Source organism: Montipora capricornis, chromosome 5 (genome assembly GCF_036669925.1).
Source record: "Montipora capricornis isolate CH-2021 chromosome 5, ASM3666992v2, whole genome shotgun sequence".
Classification (NCBI taxonomy): Eukaryota; Metazoa; Cnidaria; class Anthozoa; order Scleractinia; family Acroporidae; genus Montipora; species Montipora capricornis.
In genome coordinates, this window is record NC_090887.1 from 19,319,294 (window position 1) to 19,336,793 (window position 17,500).

Sequence of the window (17,500 nt, forward strand, 5' to 3'; positions counted from 1 at the left end):
TAAAAAGGAGGTCTCCATATGAGTGCATCTAATCCAGGAAACAGTAGTACACGTCCCCACGCAGAATTAACAGCAGATTACTTCTCTTAGAAGTGCCAAAGTGTCACAAGTTCTCCCTTAATACTAAACAGTCGCCCATTGTCGAGTAAAATCGTATGGCGTTAAAAAGAGTGAAATATTTATTTAGTCTTATTAATAGCAGACAATGGGTTAAGCCAAAGAACTTGATGTATGAATGCTTGGTTTCCCATATTAATTTTCCAAACAAACAAATCTTTATTTATGAACAGATAACATTACAGAAGCATTACCCGCAACTAGCAAAGCTATTCGTGGGAAGAAAATGGTGCAGAATATGGAATTAAAACTAAGCCTAACTAAGGAAAGTCTACAATTTACTGAATGAGTAAAGTAAAAATTATAATTTAGGTGAAAACAAGATAACACAATAAAAAAAAAAGAATGAAACAAATTGAATTATAAAATAGATGAAAACTAATAACACGATAAAGAAGGAAGAATGAAACGAATTGAACAAATAGAAACAAATAGACAAGAATTTACTGAAGGGGAACAAAATTTGTTTTGTACATAAAGTACTGTGGATGGATCTTTTATAAGGTAGCTATAGAGCTATGTTGCACAACCCTGAAATGTAGATTAGGTCAAATTATGTTACTTCCTATCCTAGAGATAGACATATAAACTTAAATCGCAAAGTTTTAAGTCCGCCGCCCTGACAAAGGTTAGAAGGGGGAACCTTTTGAATGCATTAATATTTGCTCGACTAATGCATTAGTCGTGACTAACTTCACTATGTCGGCTTTCCAACTAGGCGACTGAGAGAGGAATGCGGAAGACGGGAAAAAGAGCCGCATATCCCGCTGTTATGGTTAAGCCGCTTCGACTCTTCGTGGCGGTGGTGGCAAAGATAGGGTAAACTGGCTAATTGTTATACTAAAGCTCAACACGTATACACTTTCTTGCGTTCAAGTTATTTTGTTTGCAATTTCTTTTATAGACATAGACGAATGTACCGATAATACACATAACTGTTCCACAAATGCCAACTGCACGAACACAGCTGGATCTTACACGTGCACTTGTCACACAAACTACCTTGGAGATGGCAAAAATGTGTTTTCAACTTACGTGAGTATATGTTTCTTCTCGTATTAAAATTTTGATGTCACTGGACAAAACAAGTTCTAATATAAACTCTTGTTCTTTGGCCATTGTAGCTCGATAAAAAATAAAACAAAAACAGCGGCGAAAAAAATGGTAAACCAACGCATTTTATAGAGACTTGACGTTTCGTATGCTAGGCAACATACATTTTCAAAAGTAACCGTTACAATAGTAGTCTTTACACTAGACCGTGAGTAAACTTGGGAAAATCTCAAGTCAAGTAAATTTTTCTTACCTAACGCATTACGCACAAATCATGTAAATACTTCAAGTAAACTTAAGCCCAATGGTGTGCTGTGATTGACAGCAAGTCGGTCGTAAGGATGGTTTTCAAGTCACTTATCTCTAACTTTCATCGTCTCAACATTCCGACTTTAATGAGATGCAAAGTAAAATAACTTGAGATTTTACTTAGGCTTTCATTAATCACACACGCATTTTTGGTTAAGTAAAACTTAGCCGCTCTTGAGTCCTACTTAACAGCCAAGTGTTAAGACTACCAATGTTTGAAACTACTCAAAATAGATCTATTTGCTTCTTTTGAAAGGAGTCTGGAACCAAGAATGAGAAACTTAATTAATAAAGTAACCGTTTCTCAGTGCTATCGTTGACATTAAAAGCTGGCTTAATTTCCTGGATTAATAAGGTTTCTTTATGGTAGTCAGTTTTGCCCGACGCCAAAATGTCAAAGTGATCCCACTTGATGTTTTAATATCAGCAATAGCTGACGTTTGATCATTTTTGACGAGGGCCGTGTTCCGTTTTTCTGTCATGGAGGCGTCGTTTTGTTTTTCCTATGTAAAAGTCATCATAATCCGTCCAGCAACAGGCTTTGTAAATAACTTGACTGTTGAGAGCGGTTTATTTTAAGCGATCTTTGTATGGAAAGAAGGATTTGATGCGACGAGTGTTTTGGAAAATTATCTTCAGGTTAACCCTAACTGCAAACAGTGGATTTCAGGCGTTTAGGGATTTGGTTGCTTTGCAAAGCTAAGTAAGGTAAAAAATTAAGTAAATCTTTCTTGGGAAATTTTAACTGGACAGGGTTGCTGGGAGTGCTTCTGTTTCTGATCCGCAAAATCGTTAATGTTGTATGTAATTATACCTTGAGGGTGACCACTGATTTTCGGAGATCGTTGAGAGTGGATTGTAACAAGGAAGGTGTGGAACAAATTCAGTAGCAACAATAAGTGAGTGTGTGAATGAGATTAATCTTGTACTTGCGTGGTGTGAACGAATCCCATTTGATGTACCACGAAAACCACCGATCTGTAGAATGGGCCCGAATTACCGAGTCATTGCCCTGCCCACTTTCCTTAAACATTTTGATGAAATTCCTTTCCCACGGGCTTAAGTTGTACTATAACGTCCGCAACAATGGAAAAACACGTTTTAAAAATTTATCAGTTTTCTTTGACAATCGCAGAAAAACTTCTAGAAAGTGGGCAGGACAGAGACAAGGAAATTCCCAGTCACTCCACAGATCGGTGGTTTCCGTAGTAGAGTCCAGTGAATGTAAACAAATTAAACAATTAAGATCTCGGTTCCAGACACCTTACGATGTAAGTATATAAGCAGTATTCAAACATTATAACGGTTGCTTTCGAAAGTGTATGTTACCCAGCAAGTCTTTATAACATGCGTTGGCCTTATCATCGCTGTTTGTGTTATTAAAACACCTGGCTTAAGTTTTTCAAAAGCGGGGTAAACTTTATCCAGTGAAATTAGTCCTTATCCAGAGTAGAAAACATACTCCACTGATTATATCCTATAGAAATTTTTTTTTATAATTTCTAGGAACAGATCCATGCCACCATTCTCGATTGTGGAGTGCATGAATAGACTGCATTAACTTTAAGCCGCTGTTACACGTTGAAACTTTTAGCTGGAACTTACGTGCAACGGCGCTGCAAAAAAAGTTTCAGCAGGCGTTGCACCGACGTTGAAACTGGTCTCGACATGTTGTTTACATGGTCTTAGCCGGTTTCTGATTGGCTTACGCAACGTAGCGCAAAAAGACCGATTGCTGCGTCCGTTGCAGAAATAGAAAGCAGTCCTACTTTTCGTGAAACTTGTCTCGCGACGAAGTTAAATAAGGTTTCATGAAACCGACCATGTTACGCGCGGTGCAATGCCTCCTGAAACTTGTTTCGCTGCGCCGTTGCACACATGCTTCAGCTAAAAGTTTCAACGTCTAACAGCGGCTTAACTTTACTCAACACTAGCGCCGCGCATTGAAATCAAAATTCTTTGACAAAAACAATGATAAAAAATTTAAGTTTGAATGACATTCTTTTCTAGGTGGTCTCTCTCAATCTGACATTCTTCGCAGCTACAGCAGCTTGTACACATACAACTTAACTTCCTTCTTGAATCCAGTGCTTCAGGACTCGATCCGCAGTAGATTTAGAAGATGTTGGCATGCCCCATCACAAAGCTGGAGCTCGTCTACCTTTCACAGCCTCTGTGACGCAAAGGGTCCCACTGTTACCATTATCAGAGTTAATAATTTTATATTCGGTGGATATACTGACAAATCTTGGCACTCACGGAGTGAGTAAAATTCTCTGTAATTATTTACGATATTGTTAAAAAACGGGCAGCAGTGTTTTATCCGGTTTAAAAAACACTTGTGCTTCCAGGACGTGTTGCGTTTGTCCTTCTGTTGTTTCACAAACGCTTTTTGTTTCAGAAAAGAAAAGTTATTCATGTTTTAGGACTGGTGGCGTCCCTTTTAGAATGAAATATTAGGAAAGGAAAGGGCAAAATAAATTGCTATGTGTTCGGCGGTCAGAGAAGAATTGCTTTGGAGCAGATCACCCGGTCAGTGCATGGGAGTCTCATAAAGGATGTGATGTCTACCGATCCAAAACGAAATCTTTCTGTGCTTAATAAAAAGAGAAAGGCCTTTTAGGACCGGGCCATATATTATTTAATGAATTACCGTTAATTAAGAGACTCATAAAGGATGGTATGTCCACAGTACTGTTTTATAAACGAGCATGCAGGAATGTTTTAAGCCAAGAGGCGAAGCGGAGCACTTGGTTTTAGCCCGAAAAAACACGACCTGCGAGTTTTTTCAACGGCTTCAAAACTATTCCGCAAAAAGCGTGTCTGACTGGAGTCCATACAATGGTGCAAAATGTGAGAGGAAGATATCAGCATACAAGAAAACCAAGCAGGGAACTCTAATGAGGAGTGTCTTATCGGGTTTAAAGCTCATACACGTGACGTTTTATTGGTGTTTTGATAGGCTGTTAGGTTCATAAATTAAGTTTTGAAATTTTGGAAAGGTTGTTTAGGACGGGTAATATGATTATTTAATGTCATTAAGGTTAATCAAACTTTTTCTGTGGTTCTAAATTAGTTTTTTTCTCATGTTGTCCAGGTTATCCCAATTGGCGATATATCAGGTCCACTAAAGCGTTTGTCTACTCGCTGAAAAACCCATACGGTTACGACAACCGGAAGTTCGCAATTAAGTCATCACAATACGGTAACGCCATTCTCGTATATGGTCTGTATGGACCAACTTTTGGCAGCGGGCACGTAATATACACCAAACGCAATTATGGATATACATCGTGTGGTTACACCTACCAGCTTCCCCCAGGGTCTTCCCGAGGTAGATGTCCATTTTACACTGGAAGCTCCTCTTTCACTATCAGTGAAATTGAAGTATTTTATGAGGAATTGGATTAATTGGGTAGAAATGTTAAAAAGCACAAAGGAATACGTCAGTTTTGTAGTCTTAAGGTTGGACTGAATCGACCATGGAATGGGGGATAATAATGAAGGGAACCTTCAAAAAGCAAACTAAGTTACCGTCCATTTTTTGTTTGTCTCAGTCCAACCGAGATACTTCTAAATAGACCAAATCGGCTAACTCAATGTTGTACCCAATTCAAACCCTTTGGAAATAACACGTTTTGTTCCGGATATTTCCATATCATTTAAAGGGACAGTTTCATGGTTTTGCGCATGTCCAAGCTTTAGCGCTAGCAGTTGCAAATTTTACGGTTTCTTACTGAACCAGATGATGTTAATTAAACACAGAGAGTATTAAAGCAAATACACTGAATGACTAAGGCCGAAATTTGGTGGAAGACACTGCGGGTTTACACAGAAATATCGAATTTAGTTTTGATCTCGAATTTATTGTACGGGTCGAAAATTTATTCTACGCACGAGTGGTCATAACGCACGAGTAGTCTATTCGAATGCAGTAGGTTCATAACACAAAGGAAATGATTACAAAAGTAATTCCAATGAATAATCCATTACTATGGGACTGTTTCCGTTTCCTGCATCAGTGCTTTCGATTGTTTCAATAACTATGAAATTAAATGGGCTGGCGTGACAGTTTGCCCATGCGCAGAGACGTGAAACTCTCCCTTTAAGTGTGAAAGCTACATTCCAATAAAATACACAAAGAATCTTAAAGTGCGTTTGTGATAAAAAAAATCACTACCTTTTTTTCTTCAGATTTTTTAAAAGTGTGTTTGCTTAACACCTGACTGCCAAAATTTTGAGCAATGATTTTTACCCAAAGACCGTTTACTTTGAGTGTAAGTGTCGGATTTCTCGGTCCGCCACTACTCAGGTTCAAAACTGACCGATTGGACCTCAGAGGGTTGAATCCGGGGAAAAGTGACGTCAAAGAATGCACAACGCGAGTTTAAAAGTCTGAAAGCCCAAAACTTCCGTGCTGCATATTAATTCTGCGGCGTACACACGCATTGCATTCTTAAACTAGTGAGCCTTTGACGTCATTGTCTCCTCGACCCAGCTCTCTCAAGATCTTAAAGTTAGTAATGGCGGACCATTAAATAGGAAAATTCCAGTTAAAATAAACAGGTGTCTTTTTTAATCGAGGCTTAAAACTTTGGTCGCTTAGTGTTTGGTTGACATAGTTTTGAAATCCTAAGAGAAATAAGAATTGATTTTTCGGTCACAGGGGCACTTTAACCACGGAAGATTTGAATTGGATACACTGACATGGAGTTAGCCGATTTGGTCTATTAGCCTTTACATAAAGTTAACTTTTTTTCCCTGATATGGCGGCCGTTTCAGTAATTGCTAATATGGATAAGAACAAGAAATTAAAGTGGCAGCAATTTTGATTTATGATGTCAAAGGTAATTACAGATAAGAACCAAATAAGCTAGATAAAAGATGAAAAGATACTCAAGCGAAATGGGGTGATTATAAACAAGATAATTAGGTGATAAGAATGCAACGTAGAAATTACATCGTTGATAAAATAGAGAATACTACATGGGCGCGCATAGATATGGCATTTCTCTTCGAGCGAACCAGTGAGTTATCGAGTTGAACACGAGACGAGAAATTAGACACGAACAAGACTGAGAATGGAAAACTTTTAGCCATTCATTCATCAGAAAGGAGAGACGCGAAATAAAGCGAGTGGCGCGTCAGCAGCTGATTGGCGATACTTAAACACACGCAAAATTATTAGAGAACAATTTTTAGGTGTTGAGATACGAGTTTTCTTCGTGGTCGAAATCCCCATAAATAACAGTTTATATTATAAGAATAAAATGGATGAGATAGAGGCGTCAACTAGCGTCGTAATAGGAAACGTGTGATGAAAAGAAAGTTTATAATTGATAATTGGGATAGCTAACGGGTTCTTAGAGCTTGCTGTTGATAGATGGGTAAATGGGTGGTACAAATGAGGCAGATAAGATCAAGACGGATAAGCGTGAGACAAAATAACAATGTTATTATTATCAGGTACAGAAAATCACATCTTGTGAAACCAAGATGAATCACCTTATTTCAAGTACTTTTACACTTCATGTGGATAAGATTGTAAAGCATGCAGTTATATAAATAATTATTTGACACAATTGACTTTGATTGGAGGAAATAAAACCGAGTTATACCCCTGATCTTTTCTCTGGCCTTTTGCTCACTTTACAAACAAAGCTGATGGGTCATGGGACGACCGAGCTTGCATGCTGCCGCGAAGTGCCAATCTGGCCAGACCACTGAATGAAGGCCTTTACACAGCAGAGCAGGCATTTGATGCCTTTATCATGCGGCATCGGCAAATGGACAAAATTCCTAATCTTATCAGGTGATGTCGATAAACTATAGGTCCTGCCTCACAATGCTAGTTATTCCTACTAACAAATCGTGTGTGACGTTATAGATCCTACAGACTCAGGTGGTCTATCAGTTGGAAGAGCTTAGATGACCACTTACCGACCATTTGCAAATATTAGAACTTGCAAAACATGTTTATATTTGCAAGAACAATTAAAATGCCAAAAGCTCTTTTCTCCTTTATTTTCTCTCAGATTGAAATTTTCACATCAAGAATTTGGGATTTAGCGATTGTGGCTAGAAATTAATTATTACAAAAAAATTGCTACCAGTCCCATCGGCACCAGTCACTGAAAAATGACGTCGTCGGTAAACGCGCCTGCGAGTCTGAATTCGTCGTTGGTCAGCACACAATACATTCTTTGTGGACAAGGGCGCGACGAGGATCGGGGTCGGGGAATGGTTGTTCTCAAAATATACTCCCTTCCTGTGGGGGGTGGGAAGTCCTGGGATGGGGTAGATGGAGGACTCTGTTAATAGAAAAGAACAAAGAAAAGTACTCAGCTCTCTAAAACAATCGAGGGGGAGGAAGCTGTAGAAGTCAAGGTGAATGTGAAGCTTAACAAGATTAAGAACTTTTAATGAATAGTCGCGCCATGATACACATCAATGTAGCTAAAACCAGCTTACCAGTTGATTTGAAGGTGAGGATTCGTCACTGGCAAACTGCGTCCTTGCACTCTGAGAAGAACAAGAAAGTATTGCGACGTGAGCTTAATGCTGGACGATGTTAGTAATATCTATCTATATCTACATGTTCCAGCACTCGGCAAAGTCCCTTTTTGACTTGTGGCTGTTTCTGCTTAGGTGGCCTCATACACCACAAGCCTTTTTAGAGACATCACCGCCAAGCCGGCCACTTCTGCTGGAGAGAACAGGACAGCCACAACACCGGGGACTTTATCCCCTACTCTTCTCGAATAGTGTTTGGGTTCTTTAACGTCCCACAGGGAACTTATGAACATAGAAGACATTTGTGAGACGGGGCCTACGGTTTATAGTCCTTATCCGAGAAGACTTGAAAGTCTAACCATTTGCAGATGAAATTACAAAGGCAGCACTTTCTCCTCAGTTATTTTAAGATCCTGAGTGTTGATCCGGCCGGGGTTCGAACCCGCGACCTCCCGCATGACAGCCCGATGCTCAACCAACTGAGCCACCGGTGCGCGAATCAGAACAGCATAGCACAAACTGCAACAAAGATCTAACTTGTCAAGCATAATTAACACCATCACAAAAAGGACTGCTCGATAGCTATCATTGGATAGTTTCATGTTTGGCTTTTGTCCACAGACTTAAAATTTACAACTACAGTTTCTTTCATTTAAATGGTCGACGCATTAAGAACAATAGATGGTTTTCAATCACGTGAGGAGACGGCCATGTCTGTGTACAAAACAATAGCAAATTATGGCCGTTTTCTCAATTGTTCTGTACACAAACATGGCTGCTGTGACGTCAGGTGAAAACCATCTATATGATGATCAGTGCTTTCAGTAAGACCCGGCTCCCGCCGGAGCTCCGGCGGGTGCCCTCTTGTAAATCGCCTGCGTTAATGTGCTTATGGAGTCAATATCTGCACCGAAATTCTACTCATTGATCTCTGTGCATTTCAAGGAGCCCATTACCTGGAGCCTCCATCATCGAAGGGAGACAAACAAACATCAATCTTCTCCTCACTTTATCACACAAAACAAACAGGAAAGGTGGGTGTCAAAAAATCAACTCATCCATGAGGAGAGAACACTTTGATCCTTCAACAAATTCTCCAAACTACTTTTATAGTCCATTACCTGGAGCCTCTATATCCTCGAGTGGTTTTCGCGGGTGTTTTCACGATAGCCAATCATAAGAGACCTATGGTCGCGGCCACGGATTACATCACGTGCGGCACACCCGAAACACAAACGTATTTCAAAATGATAACGGGCTATAAAAGTAGTTTGAAGAATTTGTTGAAGGATCAAAGTGTTTTATCTTCATAGATGAGTTCGTAAATTCTTGAAACCTTTCCTGTTTATTTTGTATGATAAAGTAAGGAGAAAATTGATGTTTGTCTCCGTACGGACTTGAACTTGTAAGTATGCCGTCCACATACTCAGAAGATCGAACCACATTGCAGATCATAGTAAAGTGCAGTACAGTATTTGTCTTCATTTAAAACTAGAAAGAACGGTGCCTTAAAAAGTGCGGGCGAGCGCCGGTTTCTCTTTGTTTATTTTTAACATTTGTCGTGGGAGGTTTGACTGAGTAATTTTCTAACAGGGATGTACATGAATGGTATTTGTGAACGTTTTTGCAGTCTAAGTGCCGATGTAATATGTCAGTGGTATTGCTCAATGGAACAGTGGTATGCTTTGACAACGGTTGCCCTGTAAGGTGCAAGACGAGTGGGACATTCCAGGAGCCCATCACACGGAGCCTCAATCTCCCATATAAACCCTTGGAGACAACCTTTGCCCATATCTTTATATTTTTAGACGTTCGAATTCCCGCGAATGCATTATGCCGTCCAATCAGAACAATGGTTTTGTATTACATCACAAGCAGTCACGCACCAGTGATCGCGTTCGGCTCACAAAATATTCTAAAAATAAAAAGATACGGGCAAAGTTTGACTCAAGGATATAGTCTGGATGGAGGCTCCGGGTCATGGGCTCCTGGACATTCCCGAACTCAAATTCTCGATTTTGGATGGCTGTAAAAATGTCAGTGACCGGATTAGCAATGAAACAAAGACCTAGTAGCATGTGACGACTCTGAGAGTAACACAAACCTCTTGCTCAGAAAACAAACTATGGAGGACTCTTCCCGCAGGTCCTCGTCCCGCACCGATAACTGCCACTTCCGGTTTCTCCATCAAGGCTGAAAGAAAGTGTTCAACGTCTTTGTCTGCCCCAGTTCCTTCGTCTGAAAGAGCATCTTGAAATTTGAAGGGCAGGGAATGGGCACGAGCAACAACCAGTTCACAAAGCTGAAGTTGCTTTACAAACTCCTGGAAAAAGAGAGATGCCTTCAGCCTAAGTTGACTTAATTATTCCTTGTTGTTCAGATGATTTCTTCATTTAATAACTTCCAACACTTCGAAATTTCTGTAACTTTTTTTCAGGGTCATTTCTTCTCTAAATTGAATTTAAGCCTTTTATTCCCACAATGGAAACGTTCATTCTGCCAACTAGTACCATAGAGTTCTTTTTGGGTATTCATGAGAATTTGGTGTTATATCAAGATCACACCTCTTAAGCTGATAATCTTAATGAACTTAAATTCTCAATACCTATACCTATTTCCATACCTTCTGCAACAAACGGATACTCCTGTCCATCGTGCATACTCGGTTCAATTTCAACTTCTAATAATTTTTCTTTTGTGACATAAGTGACAGCAGGGCACTCAGCGCAGATATCAACAGGTGACATCTGGAACCTCCCTGGGCCTAATTGTGTGGTTCTCATCTCTTGCCGACAATTACATTGCCTTGTTCCTGAGACTCTCTTTCACTGGTTTGAAACGCAACACCTGTCAAGAGATTCCAAAATTATTCTGTACATTATACACATGTTAAACCTGCCACCATTAACCCAGTTGAGACACATTTACGCAAAAAATTCCTTTACTTAAATGTTGTGCATTGTTAGGAAAAGTCTCTTGCGACAGCCAGCTGCCTTGTCAACTATAATGGCAAGGTCAAAATCCATATTATGGCCAAATTGGTCTGCACGTCTTGCAATTTTAGAATTGTTGTCCCAAACACGGACAGCTCTTCTATGTTCACTAAGCCTTGTTGCAAGTGCTCTATCCGTTTGGCCATAATATGTGAAATCGCAATCAAGGCAGTTTACTTGTATACTAGGATTGTGCCTAATGTGCTGAGTGGTTTAAAACCAACTTTGACTCTGTTGTTGCATAGCACTCCCTACACTCTTTTATGCCTTTCACATAGGGTAGGACAGCAAAATTGTGTTGTTACTTCATTTGCAGTGTTGTTAGAGTTGGAGTCGCGATGCCCGGCTTTGCAAGCACAGCAACTTTTCTTGATAAATTGCAAGGGATAGTTATTGTTCATCAAGACTTTGATAACATGTTACTTTTCTTTGCGTTTCGCTGTTTTCGGTTGATGGGATTTTCTCCACTCTATCAAGGAGTGTATTAACCACTGATGTTTTATATTGAACTGGATGATGAGAGTTAAAATCAAGATTCTTTATCAGAGTGTGTTGGCTTTCGGTACACGTTGACCTGTATGCGAACATTTGCTCTAAATGGTGTATAATTTCTTATAGTAATTACGCAAATTTCTGACTGCAATTTCAGCATATTGTGTGGTTCTAGAAAATATCCATGCCTCACCACAGAGGGAATTTCCCTGGATTTTCCAGATTTGTAAGGAACTGATGACCCCCATCCCTCCAGAAATTACACAAAGTAAGACAACCAGACAACCAGTTGAGTGAAAGCAGTTCGCAAAACAACTTTGCGATAACAATTTACCAAATTCTATGTCGTGTTTAGCACAGACAAGAAACTATTTCACAGTTTCCGAAATTATTCATTCTCTGAGCAAGACAGATGAAGAAATATTGTAAACATTATTATAACAACAAACCTCATACGCTGCACTCAAGTCTTGAAATCTCTCCTGGGCTTTGGGATCCTCTTTATTCTTATCGGGATGCCATTTCATCGCTAATTTTCTGTACGCTCGCTTGATTTGGTTTTTGTTCGCGTCTCGAGCGACACCCAAAATAGCGTAGAAATCTCTCCTAAAATTTCATAAATACGAGCAAATACTTATTTAAGATAAATGTCCAGGGGTAGAACTACCATAGAGAAGTGCACGTTTTAAATACCCTGCTAAAATTTGGAGGCAGCACGATAAAACCAAAGCAGAAAAAGATACACGTGTACTTCTGCCATTTTTGCCGGCGACGCTTTTCGAGTGCGAAGCCTCAAAGACTCCTGGGAAGGGTCCGGGGCATTCCCAACTAGTTTTGCGAACCGTTCCGCTCGCCGAAGGATCGCGCGCCATATATGTAAAAGCCCTGGCTTCACGTTCAAACATTAGAGAGGTTCAGTGACAAAAATGTAAGAGCCCTGCTTGATATTAGCTCATTTCTGTCCTGTTAGCTCCAGATATCAAGCAACTTCTCAAAGGAACGAGACAAGTTAAAATGAGAGAGTTCTCACGCTTTTTTGATAAGCAGGAACCTGCCGTTTCCCTTTTGACGTTGGCCGTAAAAGTCATGCTTAACCTCTCTATTGTCATAAACATTTGTTGGATCAAAAATGTTAGAATGTGTAGCATGCATGTTTGATGACGTTTGTCAGCACAGTTTTTGGTTGGAAGAATGTTTGGACTTCGATCAAACATTTTCTCCAACATACAACAAATCAAGTAAAGCTATGATCCTCGCGGTTATGGTCGCAATTTCAGCAATTGCGTAGAGAAGCCTGAACAATTCAGGACTTTCGGGACTACAACAAATGTTGAAGCGTGTAGGGGCCCTCTCAACCCAAAATGGCGGAGGTGGACTGTGACGTGTTTCCAACAATGTTATATGCGTATCCAACATTGTTAGAAGCGTTCGTATAACAATGTTGGGTCGAGTTCTTCTAACAATGTACGCAAAAACAATTACTGTTCAGTTGATGCGTAACGCAGCTTTTTGCAGTGGACAGATCTAAAGAAATCGTGATTCAGAGCCAGGTACAGTAAAGTCCCAGTAAAGAGCAACGTAACGTCATGCAACAATCAGAACAATCAATTGATGCTATGATCCTCGCAGTTATGAACGCAATTTTAGCAATTGCATAGAGAAGCCTGAAAAATTCAGGACTTCAACGGTAGGGTCGTACCTCTTGTTCAGTGAACACTATATTTCATTGGCTGTATAGTGTAAGTTGTACTTCCTATTCTCTTCTGTCAGGGGCACCCAACGAATCTGTTCCTTACATTATCTGTTCCCCAGAGAAGTATTGCTGGCTGGCAAAAATACAGGTGTTTCGATGAGCTGGCTGGGAAATTTTGTTATTGATAGAGGTTTGGTTTGCCTGGGAATTACTGACTTTTTCTAGCATTTCAACCCGAGCTGGCTGTAGAAATTCTGAAGACTGAGGAGGACGACTGAAAAAAAAAAAAAAAAAAAAAAAAAAGAACCCCTTCCCTCTCCCAGAGAGTAGTCGTTTCGGATCGAGGGATTTTGAACCAGTGACCTCGCCGATGCCGATGCCGATGCCGGTGCAACGCTCTAACCAACTGAACTATGAGGCCAGTGTTGTTAGGAGCTGGTCATTTGTGGGTTCAAATGTTCCAGGGATGAATGAATTAACGAACGAAATGATATATGAAACGAATCATATAATTGAACTGCAGATATGAAATCAAGAGGAGCTATGATCCTCCCAGTTAATAGACCATATTCGTATTCTCGGAATTGGACTGGAACTAGCTTGCAATGGAGGCTAATGCGGGGGAATCTTTTCAAATGCAAATACTTTCTAATATATTCCCCCGCATTAGCCTCCATTGCAAGCTAGTTCCAGTCCAATACCGAGAATACGAATATGGTCTATTATGGACGCAAATTTTGGCAATAGCGGAGAAGAATTCATGTTGCAAAGACAATTAACTATACCTCGATATAACGAACATTTCTGTTGTTGTTCTAAACATTCGTTATAACGAGGTTTCCAATGTGACGTAACGAAATCTTGGTATAACGAACTAATTTCCTCTGTCCCTTGGCACTTCGCGGTTAAATCGAGGTTTCACTGTAAACCGCTGGTAGTCTTAGTAGAGAAGGACCGGATTGAGCCACGATGAAAAAAGGAATTTCAGTGCACTGTCACATTACAGGTCGACATTTCTCTCGGAGTACGTTTCAAAGTGGAGGGGGGGGGTGGGGGTGGCTAAGTTTTGGAATGGATCACAGAGGGGTAAGGGAAGAGGTTCAAGAGAAAAAGACAAAGAAAGCAAGGTGACACACGCTAACACCAATCTGGTGTGGCCAACACATCACGCATGTACACGACCATTTCACCCGGTCAATTAGCAGCTATCCGTTTTGGCCTTGCTAGGCCTCATCAGCATAGCGTAGCTAACATACCTTTAAGTGGCAGCTCCACATACAAGAAATGTGGTAAGCTGGGTTTGGAACACCAAAAGTGTATAAATATCAGAGCAGTATTCATGCATTCCTGTTTATAGTCGATGAATATGATGCTGACAGACTGCTCATGTAATTTAGTCTTTCAGAATATTGTGAGAATCGCATTTATTGGACTCGAATTTTAGGATTTCTGGTGGGTGCTAAGAGGAAATATCTTTCATCTTGGACTGGGAGACACACTCCGTTCTCCGGCAGATATGGTATTGAGTGACAAGCGTTTGGAACCAGAAAAAGAAAAAAACATGCATCGTAATTAATTGAAAAATTAATTTCTTGAGATAGTCAATACAAGGGTTTGTTTGACGACCTAAAGTGGATCGTAGGTCCGGGTTACAGAGTAAACAACAGTATAAAAGCGATTCGAAACGAACCTTCTAGGTAACCACCAACGTTACTGAGTTGGTTTCCTTTGTGAGGTATCGTTAAACTGTAAGCCATTTTGACATGACAAACTCCCATAGCTTATAAACAAGGGTCTTATTTCATTGGGTTATTCAGTTATGTCCCTTCTCTCCCCAATCTATATGTGTTTATTTATCATGTGCAATCTTATGATTAAAATTACCAGTATTAGATGTTTTATTCTAAACCTGGTTCTTTCTTTCCATAATATTAAAAAATTGAACTTTTTATTGTTTTATGAGAAATCTGACTGTAAATGAAGGTACAGTAGATCTAGCGAGGGTAAGTGTGTTCTGTAGAAAGAATAAATATTACTCTGACAAGGGGAGTAAAGTTTGAGAGAGTAAATTTTACTCTTAAAAAGGAGTGGTTTTGTACTTTTTTATCCCTCCCCAGGTTTGGAGCCGTTAATTTCACTCTGTCAAGGGTAAATTGAACTCCATTAAGAGTTTAATTCACTCCAATAGAAGGATAAAATTTACTCTTGTATTGGAGTGAATTTTACACCACAGGAAGGATAAACAATACTGGAGTAAATTTTACCCTAACAAAAGAGTAAAAGATATGGGAGTGAATTTTACTCTAAAAATGTGGTGGTTTTGTACCTTTTTTTAGTCTTTTTTTAAATTCAATCTACTCCTTGAAAATAACAGTGTACAAGCTATTCGAAAGCGGATATGCACCTCAGAATATAAATTCAAACGAATAGACAGTTCGCAATGTTAATGTATGTCTATGATATGTTAAACCGAGAATACGTGCTAAAAACGAAAACCACAAACAAATAAAGAATAATATGACATTATTAACCTACACCAGTAAGCACAGCTGTTAGCATCTCAGCTCAACTGAGAAATCTTTATGGTGCTATACCTATTTTTCAGGAGAAAAAACATGCTCTCTTTGAAATTTTGTCGTGATTAGGATAAAACTTTTAGTAGGTTAATAAGACGACTTCATTTTTACTGATGAAATCTTGACGCGATGAAAACTTGCAACGCTCGGCATTGACAAAGCAAGAACAAAAGTTCCATTAAAAAAGACAACAACAATCTAGTTCGGTTCTCTCCTTTTTCCTGTCAGCTTGTCATTCGATTGCCAAAAAGAGAAACGAATTAGAAACGACACGATTTAATTAAATGAAAATCATGAGGTGTTGTTTATCCCAGAGCTGTCAGTGAGGTGTGGCATTGCGGAAAAATAATTCAGTTTTTAAAGGAACAAAGCATGATCTGCCGCAATTCACCTTAGTATAGCTGTCGAACTTTGCACCAAGAGAAAATACCGTGGTTATTTCAGCAGCTCGAGGCGGGAAAAATTTAGAAATGTATTAAAATTAATGCAAGACAAAAGAAGTTTGAAGAAATTCAATAGTCATTTAAAAAATTAATGCAAACCATTAAATCATCATTCTTCCTAAGAAGTATATCACTCAATCAAGGCTGGCAAAAGAGGAATACATTTTGTTGCCGGAGGGACCAGTTTCCAAATCGTGTATACGTCTTGACTCTTAACACATTTCATTCACTTCAAATATTTTTCTCAAAGAGCAAACAAGCCCTAATGACATCAATTACTCAGGAAGTTTCATTAAGGGGTTCTTAATAATTAATTACTTTAATTTGGCAAAACCTGAAATATCATGTATACAAGTTCTCCTTGCTAATTATGTTTAACCAAGCAGACCGAATATGCAGTTGAGAATTTTGAACAGAGACCAAGTGCAGACATAAACGCAGAAAAAAGGTTTAACCGAGCCACATAGGTAAGTTTATTTGGCCACTGAAAAGAAACTGGTTTGCTCAGGGTAGTCCACTTTGGACAGTCAGAGCAGTGCTAACTGAGGAAATTAGTAGCGGCGCCCCATTCATCTTTCCGTGCGCAGGAACATTCTCTCAAGGCTTAAGTAAGGTCTTCGTCCATCCCGATATAAAAGTTAAAATTTACAACCCCAAACAGCTCAATTCTGTAAAGATACTGACCTCTCCGAATGTCCCTTAAAGATTAAAAAAGACACACGGGTTATCTGTGAAGTACGGTGGCCTGCTTCAAATTTCAAACTTGAAATTTTGCGTTTGCAAACTCAAAATTTCGAGTTCACAAACTCGAAATTTTGAGTTTACAAACCGGGCAGAGTAAAATACAAACTGTAGACAAAAGGTAAAATACAGACTAAGGTTATAATTTTACTGTTGAAAAAGCCCAAACCCTTCAGAAGTGCTAACCTTAGGCCTAATTAGGCACAAAACAATATTTAGGCTTAACTGTTAGCACATCTAAAGGGTTTGGGTTTTAACAACAGTTACATTAAAACCTTAGTCTGCAGTCTGCGTTGTACACTGACCAGTTTACAAACTCGAGATTTGAAGTTTGTGAACACAAAATGTCGAGTTTCGAAATTCGAAATTCCGAGTTTGCAAACGCAAAATTTCGAGTTTGTGGACACAAAGTTTCGAGTTTATAAACTCAAAATTTCGAGCTTGTAAACTCGAAATTTCGAATTTCTAAACTCAAAATTACAAGTTTGAAATTTGAAACAGGAAAATTGATCACGAAATGCCATGTCCCTTACGGGCCACCGTAGTGACGCTTTCACCTGTCTTGAACTA

General features: G+C 39.4%; 2 protein-coding genes across 5 annotated transcripts in view; one reads left to right on the plus strand and one right to left on the minus strand.

The window, feature by feature from the left end:
- Positions 1-17,500, plus strand: part of LOC138049845 (uncharacterized) — a 38,406-nt gene that overhangs the window by 5,770 nt on the left and 15,136 nt on the right. For 2 of the 4 annotated variants that reach the window (XM_068896300.1, XM_068896302.1), the window contains exon 1: positions 16,520-16,656. The exons of 1 other annotated variant lie outside the window; for it this stretch is intronic. Coding sequence is in view for 1 of the 3 variants with exons in the window: in XM_068896303.1 (XP_068752404.1) it covers positions 1,022-1,152; positions 3,490-3,549 (191 nt within the window). In the remaining 2 variants the exon portion in view is untranslated. Of the gene's footprint in view, positions 1-1,021; positions 1,153-3,489; positions 3,731-16,519; positions 16,657-17,500 lie in introns of those variants that run through there. One more of the 4 variants, XM_068896303.1, reaches the window with a different exon arrangement.
- LOC138048478 (rab3 GTPase-activating protein catalytic subunit-like) lies at positions 6,912-12,004 on the minus strand. Its single transcript, XM_068894663.1, has 4 exons — positions 11,927-12,004; positions 10,097-10,315; positions 7,951-8,001; positions 6,912-7,790 (listed from the first exon to the last, which is right to left on the minus strand). Exons 1-4 carry the CDS (start codon positions 12,002-12,004, stop codon positions 7,608-7,610), a joined length of 531 nt encoding a protein of 176 aa, XP_068750764.1. The 3' UTR covers positions 6,912-7,607.